This window comes from Artemia sp. Qi Xiang Cuo, chromosome 4 (genome assembly GCF_049724085.1).
Source record: "Artemia sp. Qi Xiang Cuo chromosome 4, ASM4972408v1, whole genome shotgun sequence".
In the NCBI taxonomy this organism is placed as follows: domain Eukaryota; kingdom Metazoa; phylum Arthropoda; class Branchiopoda; order Anostraca; family Artemiidae; genus Artemia; species Artemia sp. Qi Xiang Cuo.
The window spans coordinates 74,389,147-74,403,657 of record NC_142797.1 but is presented as its reverse complement, the minus strand read 5'-3'; the positions used below and the strand labels follow the sequence as shown (position 1 = coordinate 74,403,657).

Here is a 14,511-nt window from a genome sequence, read left to right as displayed (position 1 = left end):
TGGATCCATGGTATTCAACTAGAAAGTGGATATCTCCAGAGACATATATATGTCCAATATCTTGGTGTCCAAGTCGATGAGTGCCTTGCATTTAAACTTAATGTTGAATCACTCTGAACAAAAATCGCCAGGAATATTGGAATGCTGTGGAAACTGAAGCATTATTTTTTTCTCCTAAAATTTTAAGAAGGCTGTACTTTTCTATTCAGAAAGACGATGCACGCATATTGGTGGTGAGACCCAGAGAAAATTTAGTTTTCCCTTCGTCTGATTACTTTGTAAGCTTAGTGAAGAAAAGGGCGAAAAACGCTGGAACAGTTAATACAGTGATTTTGGATCTGAGCCTTGTGAGTCGACTAGATTATGCTGCGGCAAAGGTATGTAAGACAAAACTGGACAGATTATATTCTCATAATCACTTCTGCCGTATTTCAGCTCCTAAAAGATTTTTAATAAAGATTTAAGGAACTAAAATTTAGCGTTGAAGGTGTATATAATCCTGGCTACAATAAAACTTGATAATTACACTTGCCTAGCAACAGATATCTGGGAAAAGTTGAAGAAATATGCCTAGATATCGTAATGATATGATGCAAATGTGATTATATCCCATTACTATAGTTCTGCTAGTTGCCTTATTATTTAGGGAATTTGATCATAAATTAAACGGCCAAAAAATTCCATATTCCAATTTAATTTTTTTTCCAAAATAAAAAAAAGTAAGAAAAAAATTAAAAAAAAAAAAACTTTCAAATTGATTATTTCCCTAGTTGGGTTTCTCCGCTGAATTTTTAGGTAATTGTACCCATGGCTAATAATCTCCGAATATGTTCAAATATGTCATGCCACGTACCCCTTTTGTCATTAAATAATGACAAAATAACAAAAAAAAAACCCTTTTGTCATGAAAATAATATTTATTGACTGAAGGAATTTGGTTAGTCATTACCAAATAGTAATGACTAATATGACTAATAGTAATGACTAATGACTAGTAATGGAAATATGATAAAAATATTTGTTGGCAACTATTTATAAAACTATTTGTTGGTCTAATAGGAAGCATTATAGTGCACAAAACTAGAGAAATGCAGGACACATTTAGTTTTAATATATTCAAATTTGGATTGCAGGTAGAGTTCAACATTTTGTATGGATCCATCTTAACATTATCGTTAAGTAGATACACTCATCTTTTTTCAAGCTGCTTTACATTAATTGGGGCCAATTTAGGGTTATGTTGGCAAAATCATTTTTAAAAATGCCAAAAGCTAGTTTAATTAGCTAGTCTAACAATTGAAAAAAAGTATAATTGTGCTAAAAAAGGGCTAGTTTTTGAAAATTTGCTCAAATTGCCACTTAGTATATTTTAACATACTTGGTTCCTTTTTCTTTGTCTGAATGCAAAGTAAAATAAAATCAGAAAGTGAATTCAAACATATATTTTGATCCTGTTTTTTGCATTTTGGCCTCATATTTTGCTTAGATGGCACAAGAATTTCTTTGTTGTTTAATAGACGATCATGAGTTTACTCATTCTATCAGTTTCGGATACTCTTTGTCGTCATAGAAAATTTATTTTGTTTATTTTGACATATTTTTTGTTGTAAACTAACCAATTTAGATACTACGTAGTATGTCTACATATTAATAATATGGGGGCTGGGCAAACACCAGCCCCCATTTCATATATAATAGTCATATAAAATTAAAAATCGACGATCGTCTCTTAGAAACCATACTTAGAAATCCACTTCAGAAAGTACCAGCCAGGGCTCAGAAAATGTAGTTAATTCCATTTAGCCCCCTTGTATCAGAGCCTACTTTTTATTTCATGGACATATAATATGGAGTAATATCTTTCTAAATTCAGATTGTTTCTCCAGCCTTGAAGCTTTGTCCAAAAACTGTCCCAATGAACTTTTCCAATCTGGCTTATTCTGGACTTTTCGGCGCAGAACTGTTAAAATCTGGCTCTTGTTTTCCATAAAGGAGGGAAAAGAAACTATATTTGAAAATTGTGCTATTTATACAAATTATAGGAGAGGAACTAAGGAAACACTAGATTTTTCCTTGCTTTAACGCTAATCGCTTTTCCAACAATATAATTAAATCGTGCTACCTTGTAAGAAGAATTTCAAACGGTAGTATTGATTTATTTTCTAATAAATCAATAGAAATAAACTATTATTTTATTATTCTTGTCAGCTTTGTCTCCAAAATAACCATCTGTAGAAATGTTTCCAAGATGGCGAATATTTTAAACAGATCTTACCATGCTATTTTTACAATGCTAGAATTTTCACAGAGAAAAATAGACGACGAAACTCACCATTAAAAAAATATTTACCAATCAATTTACCCAATTTTCTGAGTCTTGAAGGAACAAGGACAAGGGAAGTGAAATCTGACATTTTAAATTGGTTAAATGGAAATTTACACTACCCTTTTCATCTTAAAAAATTATGAAAATTTACAGTTTCATAATTTTATTTTTACTAATTATATTTATTTTATATTTATATAATAATATAATTAGTTTATATTGGTAAATATTTACCAATATATATCTGACCAATCAAGTATGGCCTAGGTTGCCTTAAACACAACATTAAAACTATAGGATGATAAAATATAAATAACAGATTTATACTATTTAACCATCACCGTTATCATTTATGGATGCTTAAAAGAGGGAAAAAGTTAAATAACATAAAATACTTGTTTGGTAACCTTGCTATCTTGTTTTATTTGAATTTTTGACAAGAAAAGCTGTCGCAAAAATCCTTAAATCCTAATTAGTACTTGTGTTTTCATAGCTTATGCTTGAGCATGCCAAAATGTTCTTCTGGAGCTACTAATCCCTAAGGTTTCATCCAAGAATGATATGATATATGATATTATAAATTATATGCTTATATTTTCCTTTTAGTCTACTAATTTTCTGAGTCTTGAAGGAACAAGGACAAGGGAAGTGAAATCTGACATTTTAAATTGGTTAAATGGAAATTTACACTACCCTTTTCATCTTAAAAAATTATGAAAATTTACAGTTTCATAATTTTATTTTTACTAATTATATTTATTTTATATTTATATAATAATATAATTAGTTTATATAAATAATATATGATATAATATATATTATATAATAATATATAATTTATATAATAATAATATAATTTATATAAATAATATAATAATTTATATTTATAATAATATAATAAATATATAATAATATATTTATATAATAACATAATTTTATATTTATTCATAATTTTATTTTTAGACCTTCAAATGCAGTTATAGAGTTTTTAGTGTAGCAGATTGACATTTAACAGCAGAGAAACTTGAAGTGAGAGGGTGGAATCAGCAAAACATGAACTAAATCATAAAGCAAAAATATGTGAAGAAGGTGTTGCTTTCCTTTGAAAGTGTTGTTGCCTTTGAGAATCAACAGATTGTTAATGTGTGTTACGTATAAATACTGTTGTCAAATTCAACTAATCAGTTTTGCTCATTTATCAACGTCTCAACTCATACGTCTCAACGTTTTTCGTCAACTTCTTTTCGTTCAATGTCCCAATGCAAACGAAAATATCGTACTGCTTTAATAATTTCATAATTTTTAAACAACTGAAAGAAAAATAGTAAATTGTGGTTTTCGTGCATGAAAAACATTTTTGAAATGGTTTCTGAAAAATATTTTTATTTTTATTTCCTTGTTCCTTTAATACATCAGCATCCCATCATCTAGTCAGTCTTTTACATTTATTTTTAAGCATTTTGATGAACCTGGCAAATGGCTAAACTTAATAACAATTGATTTTACAAAGGGTTTCGATTTGACTGATCATAACATTTTAATTTCTAAGCCTTTAGTTGATTTTAGAGTGAATGTTGCTATTGTGAAAATGATTCAGAGTTTCTTAATAAATAGGTTCCAAATTTTAAAATATAAGAAGTCTTTCTTTGAACCTGAGCCAGTTTTTGTGGTGTACCTTAAGGTACTATTCTCGGTCCTATTCTTTCTCTAGTTATGATCAATGATATTGCTAATGATCGTGAAGACCGCTGGAAATATGTTGACGACCTTACCCTTGGAGAAATTTGTGAAGCCAATGAATGTAGCAAAGCTCAAATTTTAATTAATAGCATGAAGACTAAAGCTTCCAGTTCAAATATGAAAGTATATTACAGTAAATCTTCAATTTTAACTATTTCATTTTTAAATTCTTCTGAACCAAATTTTCTACCAACTATCTCTGATTCTCTTAAAGTAAGAAAAAATTAAACCCTTGGGAGTTATTATTACCAGTGATTTAAAATGGGGAGCAAACACATCTAGTCTAGTAAAAAGGGGTATGCTGGGCTGCAGATGCTCAAGCTTATGTCGAAACATGGCGCCCCTCCAGATCACCTCCTCCGAATATTTACATCTTTTATTCGCCCAATTCTGTAATATGCATCTCCTGTTTGGCATTTTGGACCGACTACTGAGCAAAGCGCCAGGATGGAAAGAGCTCAGAAAAGAGCTCTAATTATAATTTCAAAGCAGGTAGAAATGTCGTATGAAGAGTTGCTGACAAAGTTTAAAATGCAAACTCTGAAAAAAGAAGAGAGAACCTCTGCATGAATTTCATAAGACAATTTCTGAGCCACCCAATTCACAAAACCCTTTTCCCCCCTCAATCCACAACAAATCGACTCCCGTGCAGTGTTGCAGTGCCTATTGAGAAACTTCAGCTGATATGCTGTGCCCATCAGCGGGTAGCGAAAAGTTTCATACCCAGTTTTGTAAATATATACAACGAAAATCAAGAGTATTGACTAGTGTTTTTTTTATGCTAAATATTGAATTGTTAATGTGACTATGCTTGTATAATGTAACTGATGCTTTTTAATGTGACTATAATAAAGAAATTCAGCAGTGCCATGAAGATTTTTGTGAAAATAAAATTTTATCTATCTTTTTATCTATATAAGTTATTTCTTCCATTTACAGATGCTGAAAAGTTTATCAGATGAGTTTATCAAAAGTGACATCGCAGTTATAGCAACAAATATGTCCAAAGAAGTTAGGAAAACACTTACAGGAATTCATCCGAAAAATTTGAAAATTATAAGCTAACTTTAAAAGCTGCTAAATGGCTTTGTTAGCAGACATTTTACCATACATCTTGAAGAGTGGAATATAATTTGATATTTTGGTAAGAGTAGAACCATCGTGAGAGTTATGTTGGAATTTTTTTCCCCCTGGGTAAGACGTACACACAGCTAAGTCTTCTGTTTCCTTGTGAACAAATAAATATGGTGGGTTTTTAATTTGAAGTGACAAAATAAGTGTTTGTGAACAATAATTAAAAATCAGTTGAAATGGTGTACTAGCATTTAGAATTGTGTGGAATACTATTTGTTGCCATAAGTAATTGATAGTTCTTTTTCTTTAAATTAATTTGTGCTTTACTTCCTGGAGAAGCAGAAGCGACACAAATGTCGAATGAATTGATGCTAAATAAAGCTCCTGAATTCCCAAATTATGATGCTGTTAGTTGTTAAAGATTTTCAGTAGTTATCACTCGATAAATAAATTCACAGAAAAACTATTATAGATTTTCTTTATAGGTTTTATTTTCTGTCTAAATGGTAGATATGCATACTTCGGCCGAAATGATGAGTTTGATGGACTTACTGTCCGTATAGATTGCTATAAGTTATAGCACTAAAAATCAGTATAAGCCATTTAAATCATAGCTAATTCAAAGCTTCTTGGTGAAGGGGTATTTTACGGGAATCAATATAGAAAAAACTTCCCGAAAAAAAATTTTCAAAGGTAAGTAAAAAGCCATTTTAAAACTTCAGACGAGCAGAAATAAAGTCCTATCATAATTCAAACTTAAAACTACCAGGAATCATTTGTCAAAGAATAAGTGAAAACAAAAAAGAATTGAAATTACAGTAAATGCTAACATAAAGATAACAGATACTGGTCTATATGATTTAATAAATCATCAAATGAGTAAAATTCATGGATGCCCATAAGGGGACATGGGGGGCTCCTTCCCCTCCCCATGGCTGAATGACGCTGCCTTATATTTGTATTAATTTAAAAAAAATTCATAAAACAATTTTTTCAAAGAACAGTAAAGAGCTTCATTAAGCCAAAAATAGGCAGAAATTAAGTCAAATAATCTTCAGAGCGTAAAACTACCACACATCACAATCAATAAATAAATGAAACTCAAAACGAACAGAAATTAGAATAAATAGCTGATTCAAACTCAAAAGGAGCAAAAATTGATATTAGTAGGGCTGATAACCCCCATGCCTTTTCAAGACCAGAACATAATTTAGGCTCTACTAAATAAAAAAAAATGACCATCTATTGTCACTTTAATATACATATACTGATATTTATTCCTTAAAGTCCTATTTTTTTATTTATTTAAGTAAAAAAGGTGAAAACATTTAAAACGTATTTTGTTTTCAGTAAAGCCTAAATTATGTTCTGGTCTTTAGAAGGCATGGGGATTATCAGCCTTACTAATGTTAATTTTTGCTCGTTTTGAGTTTGACTTGGTTATTTATTCTAATTTCTGTTCGTTTTGAGTTTCATTGATTAATTGATAGTGATTTGTGGTAGTGTTAAAGCTGAAAGATTACTTGACTTTATTTCTGCCAATTTTTGGCTTAATGGAGCTCTTGACTTTTCTTTGAAAAACTTGTTTTGTGGAAAACGTTTTTTTAAATTAATTTCTGTTTGTTTTTATTGACATAGTCTTTTTCATGAAAAACAATTGTATCTTTTTGGTTTTCTTATATAAGAATCCCTAGTTTGGCTTGCTATTTGTATGTTGGGAGAAACTTTTTCAAAAATTTTTAATCCTTACACAAATAGTAATTTTGATTTATGTTTATACCTCCTCAAGTTGACCTGAAAAATAAAACTCAATATCATTCCTGAAAGATTCTATCTATGCTCTTCAACAACCTGGTTACACTTATACTCTATTTATATATTTAAATAGCAAGAGGAGAATTAGTAATAGTAGTAGCCCTTAAAACTGCAACTTAATACCCCCAGTCGATCTTGATATATTGATGGAGTGTCTTATTGGCCACCGTAAACACAATGCATTTTTATTTAGTTTTAAAGTAGCATTTAGTTTTATATCATAATGGGCCAATTGCATGATTGGGGGTGGGGGTTGACATGCCCAATAAGACATAGACATAGTTGCTAAAGACATAGTTACTGGACCGTATGCTGAACCAAATCGCATCTAGTATGCTGAACAAAATCGTTGTCTCAAACTTTGGACTGGATGTGTTTGTAAAATGAATCGCCTTAAGAGACGGGCTGATTATCCTCCAATATCTTTTTACTCTTAAAAAGGACACTAGAACTTTTAATTTTGTTTTGAATTAGCTCCTTTAAATGTTTCAATTATATTTCTAGCTATTATAGAGTGGTGCTGCCTATCATATTGCTTATATGCCCTTTTGAAAACCTGCATGCATAGTGTTTTTTCTTTTAATTGAAACTCCCCCTAAACACTTCCTAAAAGTTTCACCTAAATACTCTTTGCGTCATTAGGTACAGTAACTATAGTGATAGTATTAAAAGTATACACATAGTGCCCTGGCTAGTTCAAAATCAGCCACAATTTACTCTTAAGGTCTAACTTAATAATATAAGTTGTTCTTGAGATATTGCTTTGTCATCTTTTAAAAAGTCCACATGCTCATAGTTTGTTTTGATTTAGTTCAACGTCCGCCTAAATATTCCTTATATTTGATTACTGAAGGCATTGTCATATGCTCTTTGGACTTTTGGCTACAAAATGGCTGTCTCGCAATTTCGATGGCTCCGTAGGGGGGGGGGGTCTCATCCTCAAATATATAATTTCTGGACTTTTAAACTACGTCAAACAAAATAGCTATCTCAAAATTTTTTATTGGACGATTTTTGGGAAATGATGGGCGTGGAGGGGGGGGGGGGGCTGGTTGCCCTCCCATCAATTTTGACTATTAAAGAGGGCACTAGCCCTTTCAATCGAAGTTTGTCGAAGTTTGTCTATCAACAAATTACCATCTTAAAATTTTTATCAGATGCATTTCGGGAAAATACAATGTAGGGGGAGGAGGAGGGCTGATTGACCTCCAATTACTTTTGACTGTCAAAAAGGCCACTAGAACTTCTGATTACGAATCCAATGAGCCCCCTCCGAGGTTTATAAAACCACCCTTTCTACAAAAACTTTATATGCTCCCAGGGGATAAATTACAACCTTTGCCCTGAGGGTTGTGAAGGGGGGGGGGGTGTCATCCCCAAAGTTATAATTCCTGGACCTTTAAACAAAAAGATTCCAAAATGGTTATCTCAAAAGTTTGAGATAGTTTTGGGCGTGGTTATCACGGAAGAAAAAAATGGACAAAATTGTTATCTCAAGATTTTTTTTGGATGTGTTTGGGGAAATGATTGGCGTAGGGGATTGGCGCTGGTTACTCTCCAATCACTTTTGCCTATTAAAAGGGCACTAGCCCTCTTAATTTCCAATCAAATGAGCTTTTTTGAAGTTTGATATTTTTTATTTTTTGATTTCTATTTTACAGCATTGAAAGTGCCGATTTCCCCAAGTAGAACCACCCCCCTACAATTCAGCTTATGGGTGCCCATGGTAAAATTAAAACAAACTCAAATCAAACTTAAAATAATCCAAAATTACAACAGGCAGGATGTTGATACTCCCCTCCCCCTAACCGTAAACCTTCTAAAGTCAACTTCGTTTTTGTTTAAAACTATATCTATTTGGAGCGGTGTATTTGAACCTTTTTACAAAATTGACGAAAGATAATAAAATAAAATTATTATAACAATCTAGATGACTGGAAAGAATGAATGAAAATAAACTGGACGCTTAATATAACTATATTAATTCCAGGAAATCTTAGCATCTCAAGATTCGTGATTTTACTTAAATCTTTTGCTTCAATATCATCACTATCAAAGACAGTGCAACAGTGCTGCCTAAGTAAAGAGCGATGTGGTCATAGAGTATTATTATTATTTTTAATATGGAACAGGACACTTCGTATAGAATGAGTTGTCGTAGGAACTTTGACAGGGGCTCATTCGATTGAAAATTGAAAGGCCTAGTGTCCTTTTTAATAGTCAAAAGTAATCGGAGGGTAACCATCCCCTCCCCTGCACCCAGCATTTCCCCAAAGACATCCAATAAAAATTTTAAGATAGCCATTTTGTTCAGCGTAGTTGAAGGTCCGGAAATTATGTCTCTGAAGATGATGCCCCCCCGTCCCCCAGCCCTCATGGCAAGTGTGGTAAGTTATGCCTTGGGGGCATATAATGTTTTTATAGAAAGGATGGTCGTATAAACTTTGAAGGGGGCTCATCGGATTGGTAATAAAAAATTCTAGTGACCTTTTCAAGAGTCAAAGTGATCGGAGAGCAGCTCCCCCCCCCACACATCGTATTTTCCCAAAATGTATCTGATACAAATCTTGTGATAGCCACTTGTTTAAAAAATAAACCAGAGATCACAAAACAGGGCCTCCAGGGTTGCCACAGCTCCCCAAAGTCAGGAGCCATGGGTTGTTAGCTAAGGCTCTGGGGCATTTAAAGTTTTTATAGAAGGAGGTGTCGTGTAAACTTTAGGGGAGGCTCATTTGATTGGAAATGTAGAGTTCTAGCTCCATTTTAAAAGTCAAAAGCGATCTAAGGCAGCTAGCCCCCTTCCCTGACATCCTTTTTACCCCTAACACATCCAATCTTAATTTTGAGATAGCCATTTTGTTCACAATAGTCAAAAAATATATAACAATGTTCTCGAGGTGGACAGAACTTCCCAGAATCCAGGGACAATGGATGTAAATTATGCCCTGTGGCATAAAAGGTTTTTATGGAACGGGTTGTCATGTAAACTTTGGATCGAATGAGGCTTATTTGATTGGAAGTTGGAAGTTCCAGGGCCCTTTTTAAAAGTCAAAAATGAATGATGGGCAATCATTCCTCCACCAGGTCTATCATTCCCCAAAACATACCCGGCAAAATTTTAAGAGAGTTATTTTGTTAAGCACTGATGATAAATCTTTCATTGTTTTCATATTGTATATGCTATTGCGAAAAGTATGTATTTTGAACTTTGCTTTCAAAAAAATGAAGGCCATTTGGGTGAGCGTTTCCGAAAATGCTGAGTAGAGTTTTGAAGTAAATCAAAGCACCTTAAGTATTTACTGCTTGTCATAAGGACGCAACTTTGGAATGACTGACTATGTTAATTTGGAAATTTGAGGAAATGATAAGGGCGATGATCAAAACGCCAGTATTTGAATGCTACCACTGCTACTACAACTACCATCACTACTAATGCTACCACTACTACAACAACACTACTCTATTTACACAATTAAGAGGAAATTTGAAATAAATTAAAAGACGCTATGTGCATTTGCATTGTCAAAAGAGCGTATCTCAAGGATTGACTTGGGGGTTAAGTTGGAACTTTCAGAAAATGCTTAAAGGGGAAGATCATCTGACGAAAAGGCAATACTAATACTTATATCACTGCTACACTTACTAATACACCTACTTCAACGAATTCTATTGTAACTACATGGCAAGGCTAAGAACACTGAGAAAATTTTTTTAAGAAGTATATGAACAAACAGGTTATCAAAGAACATCAGCGATGTCATAGCAATGGCGAAATGTATTAAGTTGAATTATTTAGGACTTGATGAGAGGGATGTTCCACTGACCAAAAGGCAATAAGTTAATACTACTGCTGCTACTAGGACTAAAGCTATTACAATTAATAAAACTACTATTAGTAGCTATACTACTACTGTGATTACTATTACAACTATGCTTAAATGTATGAAGGTGACATTTTCAAGGAATTTTGAGGGAGAAAGCGAACTGACCCATATTTATGCAGATTGTCAAAAAGGATATCTTAGGAACATTCTAGGAAAAGGGCATAATCTTAGGAGTTATGCAATATTTTAGGGACACTTTAGTGCGTGAAGTTGAAACTAACAAGGCTTATTTTTGGGGATGTTAAACAAGCCAAAAGGAAATATTTGCATCCTAATGCTACTGCTTCTGGTCATACTTCTGCTACTGCTATTATTATTACTACTTCTTGTACTACTACTCCACTAAAGCTTCCGCTACTACAGTTAATTCTACATCTACTACTACCACTACTGCTATTAAAACTAAGGGTATTAAGGTGAAAAATTTGAAATGCATTGAAACTCTATGGAACTAAATAGGAATACATAATGCCCACAAGGGTGTCAAGGGTACGTATCAAAAATTCTTCAAGAACAGTTGATGTTATCAGGTTGAAACTTTCAGCGTGTGTTGAAAGGGATATTGAAGAAACCAAGGTGCTATGCCCATACCGCTACTGTTGCTACAACAACTGTTTCTACTAAGCAAGCTAAGAGTATTAAGGTGGAGCTTATAAGAAATATTTAGGTGGATGATGAACGAAAGCAAAACAAATTATGAGTGTGTTAATTTTCAAAAAGGTGACAAAGCAATATCTCAAGAACGGCTTACATTATTAAGTTAGACCTTTAAGGATAAGTTTTGGCTGATTTTGAAATACCAAGATGGCACTATGCGTATACTATTTATACTAGCACTACAGTTACTGTCACTCAAGACGCTAAGGATATTAAGGTGAAACCTTTAGGGGACGCTTAGGGGGAGTTCCAATTAAACGAAAAAACAATATACACAGACGTTTTCAAAAAGTTATCTAAGCAATGTCGTAGGCAGCACCACTCTTTAATAGCTAGAAATAACTTTGAAGCTTTTATAGGACCTAATTCGATTCAAAATAAAGAGTGCTAGTGCCTTTTTTAAGAGTAAAGAGACTGGAAGGCAAGCAGCCCTTCCCCCAAGCGTTTTTATTTTCCAAACACATCCAGTTGAAATTTTAATACAACTAATTTCTGTATCATAGTAGAACGGTCTAGCAAATATGGTTCTAGAGTTATTCGGCATGTCAATCCCCCAAATTATGCAATTGACAGATTATGCTCTAAGACTAAACCTTATTTTAAACTAAATCAAAGGGCACTGTGTGTATGGTGGTCAATAAGAGATCTGAGAGATAACTTTGGAACGACTAAGAGTATTAATTTTAAACATTTGGGGCCACTATTATTAATACTTCTGCTCTAACAAGTTAAATATATCAACAGAGTTTAAAATTATTCGGGTTGTCAAAGAGCATAGATAGAATGTTTTGGAAATGATACTAACTTTTATTTTTCAAGTCAACTTGAGGAGGTGTAAAATTAGATTAAACAGTAGTATATGTGCTTAGATTAAAAATTATTGAAAAATTCAATTCAACTCAAAATTTTTATTTACTCCGAATACAATGAGTAAAATTCTAAAATAACCTCTAATCAACAGGCCATAAAATTCTTTTAAACCATTTAACAACAAGTATGCAAAGGCCTTCAATCAAACTTACCACACAAATTAACACTTCATTCAACAATTAATAAATTAACACTTAAAATTAAAACTTCACAAATTAACACTTCATTCAATAATTAATAAATAAAAAAAATTAAGCTTTATGCGCAGCTTTATTTAAATTATGAGAAAAAAGAGGTAATTTAGATAAAAATTTCTTTTGCTTTTTTTCCAAAACATCAACAGGGGCTTTTATATTATATGTATCAATTAAAAAAGTATTTGATTCAGATTTAGAAAAGTGGCAAAGGAACTTAGCAAAATTAAAAAAGGTGGTTTTTACATGCGAAATATTACTAATTCTAAAAACGGGAGAAGCGATGAAAAAAGTAAAATCTGAGGCAAAGCGACAGCATTATATGCCCGAGCCAGTGATTTTCGAGAAAGAAGATCGCGAAGACAAACTACTGCCCCGAAACTAATTGCTATTTTACTTTTAACTGCTTTAGAAAAAGAAGCACGGCGTAAAGCTAAAGTTGGTCCATAAGGTACACCAAGATATAAAAAAGATTCCAAAGGTTTTAAAATACTATCATAAATACGAACAGATATTTCTAAATTAACGAGATCATTAGCCTTAGGACCAATAATTAAAAACTGGCACTTTTCAGGGCAAAAACGAAGTTTATGCTCACTAAAAACCTTTGCTAAAAATCTACTTTTTTTTGAAGTGACTTAAGTGATCGACTCTAAAGAAGTAAATCCTCTGCGTAAGCAATCCACGATAGAACATAACCTTTACCATAAATAAAAGTCAATTAAATTTGATCAAATAGCCCCGAAACAGTAATATTGAAAATTCAAGGAGCAATAACGCTTCCTTGCCTCAACCCCCTACATAACTTAACATTATATTCACTAAACTGATTCTTCCACTTAATACGAATACGAGATCAACCATACCACTTTTTTAAAGTCAAAACTACTGGTAGCGGGACATTATTCTTCAGAAGCGTAGTCACAGGCCAAGAATTGATAATTGAATCATGCGCCGACGCAAAATCTAACGCAAGTGTATAAACTCTACCAAGGCCGTATGCAGTTGGGGGTTACCTGGTTTGACCCCCCCCCCCGAAATTTTGACCGAGTCGAAAATTAGTAAAACCTTAGTAAAAATTAGTAAAATTAGTCGAAAACCGAGTCGAAAATTAGTACCCCCCCCCCCCGAACAAAGATCCTGGATCCGCTCTTCAACTCTACCCATTGCTTACAAAAGGATATTATTCTTTAAAGGAAGGTATGAGTAACATCCATGCTTAGCCCCATATGGAGCCCAATTTGATTCAGGGCTTGATTACAAGATTCCAGATACTTGAATAAAACTAACTCAAAAACTTTGCTAATCTGGCGCGAAACAGTAATCGGCCTGTAATCAGAACATCGATTCGTATTCCCTCCTTTTCTTGAAAGGGGTGAAGTGGTAGCACGAGAAAATCTAGTTAGAAGAATTCCAAAAGAAGGAATAGGGGTAAAGAGACTAGCGAGAAGAAGGATTGCTCAGAGGGATACCCATTTTATATGAATTGAATGTATACCGTCATGATAAAAAAAATGCTTACTTTTTAGAGCTTTAATTGCTGCCGTTACTTCTTCAACAGAAACAGATATTTTACTATTTGGGCGGGGCTTTGAAATTTCTTCCGATAATAAAGAGTCAAGCCGTGATTCAACTACCGCATCACCGGGTGAAAAAATACTTGATTATAATGAGTTATCCAATCTTCTAGTTACAGAGAACTATTAGAATCTGGTGGAAAATTATTATTACGACGTCTAGAATTAACAAAACTCCAAAGCTCATTCTTATCACTAATAATCCTTGAACCAATTTCATTTATAATTTCATTATTCAGACGCAACTCAGCCCGAAAAACGAGTTTAGTTAATTTCATACCATCATAAAATGGTCCAGATTGTGGTTTTCCCACGGAATTCCAAAGGTAACAAGCTTCAGATGCATTTTTTTGGCTTTGCTTTAAAATCGGGTT

General features: G+C 33.0%; 1 protein-coding gene across 4 annotated transcripts in view; it reads left to right on the top strand.

The window, feature by feature from the left end:
* LOC148953428 (sodium-independent sulfate anion transporter-like) overlaps window positions 1–5,581 on the top strand; it is a 210,117-nt gene extending 204,536 nt beyond the window's left edge. For 2 of the 4 annotated variants that reach the window (XM_089087670.1, XM_089087666.1), the window contains 2 exons: window positions 210–377; window positions 5,006–5,581. In XM_089087670.1, the coding sequence (XP_088943796.1) occupies window positions 210–377; window positions 5,006–5,131 (294 nt within the window). In that variant the 3' untranslated portion in view covers window positions 5,132–5,581. The remainder of the gene's footprint in view (window positions 1–209; window positions 378–5,005) is intronic. The other 2 variants (XM_089087674.1, XM_089087672.1) reach the window with 1 other exon arrangement.
* Window positions 5,582–14,511: the final 8,930 nt, after the last annotated feature.